The sequence below is a fragment of the Emys orbicularis genome, chromosome 3 (assembly GCF_028017835.1).
Source record: "Emys orbicularis isolate rEmyOrb1 chromosome 3, rEmyOrb1.hap1, whole genome shotgun sequence".
Classification (NCBI taxonomy): domain Eukaryota; kingdom Metazoa; phylum Chordata; order Testudines; family Emydidae; genus Emys; species Emys orbicularis.
In genome coordinates, this window is record NC_088685.1 from 166,979,639 (window position 1) to 166,987,395 (window position 7,757).

At 44.0% G+C, this 7,757-nt stretch overlaps 1 protein-coding gene across 1 annotated transcript in view; it reads right to left on the bottom strand.

Moving 5' to 3' along the window:
* TGFB2 (transforming growth factor beta 2) overlaps positions 1-6,422 on the bottom strand; it is a 72,412-nt gene extending 65,990 nt beyond the window's left edge. The window contains exon 1 of the mRNA XM_065400991.1: positions 5,840-6,422. Coding sequence (XP_065257063.1) covers positions 5,840-6,182 — 343 coding nt within the window. The 5' untranslated portion in view covers positions 6,183-6,422. The remainder of the gene's footprint in view (positions 1-5,839) is intronic.
* Positions 6,423-7,757: the final 1,335 nt, after the last annotated feature.

The following is a 7,757-nucleotide window of genomic DNA, read 5'->3' on the forward strand; positions in this document are numbered from 1 at the left end:
TGTAGATGGTTTTGGAGGAGTTGTTTCAAGAGGAAACGTAGCTGCTTTAGCCAGACCATTCCAGGAAGCAAATTGATAGTAATGTTGCAGTTAGGCACCTACTTGTGGATATCATAGATTTAAAAAGAAACACACAACAGTTTGTGGTTGTAGGCAGGATGCAAACATACTCTGTACAAATGACTGAAGCAAACTTTTTAGTCTAAACAAATCTGTTCAGTATCCATAACATCTTATTAAATTAAAATAATACCTGGAGAACATATAATTCCCAGGCTAAAAACTGCCTGTTTAAATGTATAGCATATGGTTTCACAATGGGAATGGAAACATTTGTGCATCTTCACTAATGACTTGTTTTGTCAAGATGTGCTGGGAGTTTCCTCTTAATCTGTAATGTGGAAGCATTTCTAGCATAGAGACACTTGCATAAGCAAAGAAAACATGCTGTCCAACAGGAGAAGGGACTCTTCAGGATAACAAAGATAATGAACAGAGAACTTTTTTTTTTTTCTGAAAAAGACTTTTCAAGTCTTGCCTCTGCTACTGGTCCTGATGTTTAGCAATACATTTTCTAAGCGCTGTGAGGGATTTCAGCTGCATGGCTCCAAAACTCTGTTCATATCTCTGCTAATGTCCCACAAAATCAGGTCCCAGTTCAGCAAGCTACTTAAGCTTTAATTGTTAATAGGACTATTCACATCCTTAAAGCTGTACATGTGTTTCTTGCTGAATAGGGACCTCACTGAAGAACAAATCCTAGCGTCCTTGTTTAGCTTTTGCTCAGTTCTTATACATGCAAGAGTCCTAAATTTAAAGTGATAACATCAGCCTATGAAAATATTTTATCGATTGTCCTTACAAGTGACACCTAAAATGACTAGGACTGACAGAGGTTAGTGAAAGCAAATAGTTTGTCTTCGTTTTTTTCAGTTTATTTACATTGTGTGTTTGACAGCACTTTGAGAATACTCAGTTCTGCTCTCTTCCCTCTGTAGCCATTTGTGCCTTGATCCTATAATAGACTGAAGCCAAAGGAACTTCATGTGGGTATAGGGTTCCATCTACACAGTCATTTTCAGAGTTGGCACTTTAGTCAGTCAGTTTCCTCCTTTATTTATGTGGGTCTTTCACACAGAAGCAGAAGACAGAAAAACATCTAAAAATTGTCACCTGTGACTGTAAAACACCAAACTGGCAGAGGAGTAGGGGCTGAGTGGAGTACCAGAAAATTTACTTTTTTAAAAACTTGACTAGATTCCAAGATGATGGTATCTCTTTAAGACAGATGTCAATGGGAGTTTTGTTTGAGTAGGCACTGAGACAGGGATTCAGGATTTTGGTCCTAGGGTTGTTTTTTGTTGTTGTTGTTGTTCTGGATGGTCTTCCGAACCCCACTAAGAGCCTAAGGTGTTCCTTCCATATTTCTTTTCTTTAGTCTCCCTCTCCTCAAGTCACATAGTAACAGGATTTACCATGCCAGATCAGATTACTGAGCTCCCAAATCTGGTACTCTACTATTGGCTGTGGCCAATACCTGATGGTTCAGAAGAAAGGGAAAAACACCCAGAATGCACTTTGCCATTTGTATGATGAGGGTACATGTGGGAGGAGTGATTCCTTCCTGACTCCTATGGTGATCAGCTTATGCAGTGAAGCAAGACATTTGATTACCCCACTCAGTATGTATAATTACAAATGATACCATTGTTCATAATATTATCGTGCCCCTTTTAAAATCCATCAGCAACTTCTTGGCTCTAAAGAGCAGAGGAGGACTCAAGAATGCTACTCATGTGTAAGCCACATGGCATCATTCCCACCACCTTCCCTCTACCCTACTGGAAGCCTCCACCAGTACTCCAAATTCCTTACAAGAGACTATGGGGAATCAAATTCCAGGGAGGTGCTAAGCACCACAGCTAGGCCACTGGGTCAACACAGTTGGGAGGTTTAAAATAATATACTCCTTTTGAGAATGCGTCCATATTTTTAACGAAATAGAAAATCCTGAAAGATTACGTTCTGGGCTCTGCTAAATGCGAAACACACGTGAGCTGCACATCAGTAGCTGTTAACATTTGGTAATGATGCAATCAGTGAAGGGGAGGCATACAGTGTAGCCACCGCTGTACTAGTAACTCAATTATTCTGAAGACAAGAAGTCCACATGCATATAATCACTGGTAAATCAACTCCTTGTTCATAAAACAGAAGCATGGCCTTGTACCCAGCCAGTTTATATAGTTTTTTCTTTTTCATTAGGCAAATATTCAGCAGAATGACAGTCTATGTAATGCAATATTCATGCTATGGAGTTCATTGAAAGATAAGACATATCAATAACTCCCATAAAATTGATGTATAGGCAAGAGCTTGGCTTCATGGCGGGGAATGGGGTCTGTATAATATTAGTATAACATTAATGTGAAACAACTATCAAGAAAAGAAATCATAATTTTTCAGGGTTTTGTATATTTTTAGCCCCAAAGATGATAGAATACTCAAAGTGATCACTTACTTTCACAGGGCCCAATCCATCAGTTTTTACTGACTCACTGACTGTAATGGGAATTTTAGATGAATAAGGAATACCGAATTGGGCCTTTATATGTTTACCACAAATAAGCCTTCCAAGTCCCTGAAAACATGCCTTGTTAATTATATGTATGTATAATAAATGTCCCAGATATTACTATTTGCAATCTGTAACTGTACTGATATTACATATCTGCAGATTAACAATGCAATGTTTGCCATCACTAAGTTGAAATAAACATTCAATTTAAATATCAGAACCTGTCTAGTCAGCAATTTTATCACAGAGACAAAATTATCTTCTAATATGACCCCATTTTAATAAAACCAGGACTTTGGAACTCAAAAGATAATTGTTTCTAGACATAGAGTTTTCAAGCATTCTATCATCTACTGTCTTTAGATTTCACATTCAAGCTCTGTAAAACAACTCAATTACTGACTGTTTGGACTTTTATTACCTAACCCAAAATAAGATACATAGGGATACCTGCACAAACCAAAGCTCAACTGCTTTTTGAGTTTCCAAAGCTTCTTGATATTATTTTCATGACACTAATTTTGCAATCTATTGTCTACATGGGTCTATTATTCTTTGACTCTCTGAATTTCCACATATATTCTGACTACAAGTGTCTTTAACCTCAAATGGACTGTCAAGCAGACGCCAGATGCCCCCTTATTCCCTCAGTGCAAACTATCAGTAAACCTTAGCATAACTTTACTTTGAGCCTTAAACTAACAGCATGTGAAAAGATTAATATGAATAAATTCAAAACTAATCAGATCCCTTCTTTAAATGTTGACACAGTATTATTTATATCCCATAAATACCTTCTTGACTAAAATTCATCCCAGGAGATTGGCATCTCGCCAGTTCTATTCATATTTACTGTATTTATATAGTACAGTTGGCCAAGGATAATATTTAAGACAAAATATGCCTTAGGGTATATACAATATCTCTTATAGTTTTCCTTTTACATCTCCTCATTGCTAAAAATATTTAGTCTGAACTGTATAAAATGCCTCACAAAGACCTATCAGCAATCTGCAGTGATATATAGCTGACTATGAGTATAATTAGAGCATATTTGTAATACTTGGGCTGTAGTCAGTTACTGAACGCTAACAACTTTGTGGTTAAAAACTCAACCACTGATCTTTCCCATGCCTTCATCTCAGCAGCTTTTGACCTTCAATGCATTCATATTGATCTCCTTCTCCTTCCTCATCACTGTCCCGCGGGATCAGGAACTGCAGAGTTATGAAAATTATTCAGTGAAGTCTAGGAGAAAGTGTATATAGCAGCCAATCCTGCACTTTCAATTTGTTTGTTTAAAATATGGTGGAGCAATTCCTTCCTTTCTGTCTTTTTTGGAAAGGTTCACTCAATCCAGTATAACTAAAGAGCAGTGGAAAAACAGTTAACCTACTTACTATGATGTTAGCCACGGCACTTGCACAGTAGTATTGGATCTGTTGCTAAATGGCCTTCTGATCCCAAACTTCTGATGCACTCTGTTGGTAGATACCTGAAGTCTTCTTTACGCTGCCAAAACCCCTGCTGATACTTTAGTACCGCTCTGGCTTTTGACAATATTTTAAAAATAGACCCTCTTTTGTCAACTTTGATGTCACACACTTCAGATATTTTAATGTTCTGACAAGTATACGGCTGGATTTTATAGTAGTAGCTCTTCGTGTGATTTTCTTTGGGTGGAAAAGGAGGCAAATCTGTAGTCAGGATCAATGCCTTCAAAAACCCTCTATTACAAGTTCATACCCATATATCAAGTAGTTGCTACTATTTTCTATGGCCTTTGTGAATAAATACTTGCTACCAGGCTCAGGGCATGAGGTGTTGGGTCTCAAAACAAAATTCTGACCAAAATACCAGCAAGGGTGGCGTGGCAATGAGGGTGTGGGTGTGTGTTTTGAAGGAAAATTGCCATGATTTCTACGTTCTGTCTGAATGTTATTGCTACAAATTACATTAAACCTTTTGCCTATACCCACTTGGCACCAATATACATAAAAAAAATCTTCCTTCACCGAGGGTAACAAGGGTGGAGTATATTTATCCTAGCTGTTATTGTAATTACAATAATAAAATGGCTTTGACTGCAAGGGTGTCCTGTACCTGATGGTGTCATTTAACAGTAAAAGAAGAAAAAGGCAGCTGCAAAAAGAGGGGTTCAGACACTTTGACTGGCATCATGGGACTATCACATGCAAGACACAGCAAGCCCTAAAGCTACAACTTGTTAAACTAAAAATAAATAAAAGAAAATGCAATTAGAAACTCTTGGATAATGTTACCAAGATGGCTACATTATCTATTTAAGCAAGAGGTATGTACTTTTCAAAAACAGACAGCAAATATATAGGGCATCAAGTGGAGGGTGGGGGAACAGGGAGGGAAATGAAAAGATTAGGCACTGGAGTTTTGGATATCCTGATGGTGACGTTTTTTTTTCTCTCTCTCTGGTATTTAACCTTCCTTGGCATGAGCAGCTAGCTTTTACTTTTTTTTTAAAGGAGTTTTATGCTTTTCTGCACACCAACTGCCACCACCAAAACAAAGAGGCATGTTATGATGATTTGTATTCATTATAGGTGGGATCTGATGAGATATCAGCACAGAACATTTTTCCCTTTTATTGTTCAGAATGAGATGTGTATCATCAGTGTCATTCAAAAAAAAAAATAGCAAAGGGCAGAAAAATGAGAGGGGTTCCAGGAACCTGACACTAAACAGAAGGGAGAACTTCTTTGTACCTAAAATTAAAGGCACCATTCATTGGAACAGAGGCTATTAAACTGAAAACAGAAGGGAGAGGTCTCTGCAGTTGTCCTCTGTTAGGGTACCAATTTAAGTAGAGATCTTGAGAATGATGTTCTGCAGATTGGGGAGTTGGGGGGGGGGAGAAGCCTGTGATTCTTTTTTATACCTTTTTTAGCAGGGATAGACTGAGGCAAGTCGAGGGAAAGAACAGCCGTGGAAAGAGATAGGGTCGTTTGAGAGAGAGAGAGAGAGTGTGTCGCCCAGATCCCAGGGGGACACACGGTGACTTCTGTGATGAGTTTGAGGGAGAGGGTGAGAGGAGATCAAACACAGCAGATCTGCAAGCAACCGACCCCTTTCCCCCCTCCAACAAGTATGAAAAACGAACTAAGAAGGAGTTAAATTAACAGATAAGGGGGGGGGGGGTTACGATACATGGGGCAGGTATTTCAAGGCACTGGGCACTGCCAAGGCTTGGGGGTGAAATCACACACACACACACACAGGACTTACTTTCGGGGAAAACAGGCAGCATGTCTATTTTGTAAACCTCTTTGGCATAATACTCCTCATCGCTCCTCTCCCTTTCGCAAGTGGCGGCTCTGTGGTTGGCTTTCTCCTGCAGCAGGTCCCTGGTGCTGTTGTAGATGGAGATGACCTCCGGAGGTACCTCCTCGGGCTCGGGGTACTCTTCGGGAGGGCTGGTGAGCTTCAGCTTGCTCAGGATCTGCCCTCGGATCGCCTCGATCCTCTTGCGCATAAACTGATCCATGTCTAGGGTGCTGCAGGTAGACAGGCTGAGCGCCACCGTGGCCAGATCCAGGGTGAGCACCACGCTCAGGAGATAGCAGTGCATTTTCGGGTTTAAACCCAGTGTCCCAAAAAGAGTGACTTGAAAAAGAAGGGGACGAGAGGGGTGCAAAGGAGGGGAAGCAGCTGCGATTGGAAATGCAACCGGGTTGCCAGGAAAAGGCAACGGGGGTGCAAATGAAAACGCCCCCGGGTTATACAGGCGAGCTGCAAAGAAAGCAGGTCGCTACCTCTGCATCAGCCTCCAAACTGAACAAACTCAGGGGGTATTTCAACCAGCCCCCACCGCGGCGCGAGGCACGAAAGGAGTTTCCCTAGCGAGCCGGAGCTGGCCAGTGAGCAGCGCGACTGAAGCCGGAGGGCGAGCGGGTGGCAGCCGGGCGCTCAGCTCCGGGCTTCTGCTCTGGGCTCCTCCAGCGCCACGCACGGGACGGGACGGGACGGGAGAGGGGCGATGTCAGGGGCGGGCTGGCTGGCGGCGCGCGCTGAGCAGCTGGCCCCGCGCTGCGGAGCTGCAACAACACACACAACTGCGAGCAGAGCGAGCCGCCCCGCAGGCGAGAGGGCGCCCACGTGCGTGTGTGTGCGCGAGGGGAGAGCCCGGGACGCCCCGGGGCTGGGTGCACAGGGGGTGCGCGGGTGAGCTCTGCTCTTCGCTCCTTCCTCCGGTGCTGATCCTGCCGCCGGCACACCGGGCTGCATGCACCGACCAGCCCCCCTCTCTTGCGGTGCAGCTTTCCCGGCGCCCTCCTCTTCCTCCAAAAAAAAAGCCAACCCAAGCCACAGTCAACAAGCCGGCGCTGTTGCTGCTGCTGCAGCCTCCTGTGGGTCGCGAGCCCGGGCGTTCAAAAGGTGCTTTGCCCCTTTCTCCCTCGGGGGCACCTCTCCCCTCTTGCTTGGTTTCAGTGCTTGCCACGCACGGCCCGATCCGCAGGGCTTCCCCCGGCCCGAAACGCGTAGCTCCTGCTTTACTTTATCTGCAGCCCCGTTAGTCTCTCTCTCTCTTTCTCCTCCTGCCTGCCTCCCTCCCTCGCTGAGCCCCGTTGCTTTCCTTGCGAAGAGGGAAACTTTGCCAGCAGATAACATCACGCTCTTGCAGGGAGAGGGAGATTTATAAGGTCTCCCTGCACCACGTGTTTGCCTCCCAACAAAATGACGTGGTGGGATTGCATGGAAGAGGATTCCTCCAGCTTTTCCCTCACCCCGGCTCCTTAGTCCCTCTGTGCAGCAGGCGGGGGCCCCGCGAGCCCGCATTAGCACTGCATACGCTTCAAGGTGCCGCACCGTGCGGGGTGGGAGAGAAGCGGGAGAGGGGAAGACGGGGGGGATTCTTGTCAGGCTTGCTTGGGGTTTACTGTTTCTTGAGCCTGTTATTACCGTCATGGAGCCAAATCACATCGCTGCTTTCAACTCTATTGCAGGCAATTGACTGGCACCCGCGATAGGGGGTCACTGTCATGCCTGCCCCACCTTTTGTGGAGCTCTGTGAGATACACCTTTACCTCGATATAATGCTGTCCGCAGGAGCCAAAAAATCTTACCACCTTATAGGTGAAACCGCCTTATAGCGAACTTGCTTTGATCCACCGGAGTGCACAGCCCCGCACTGCTTTACCGTGTT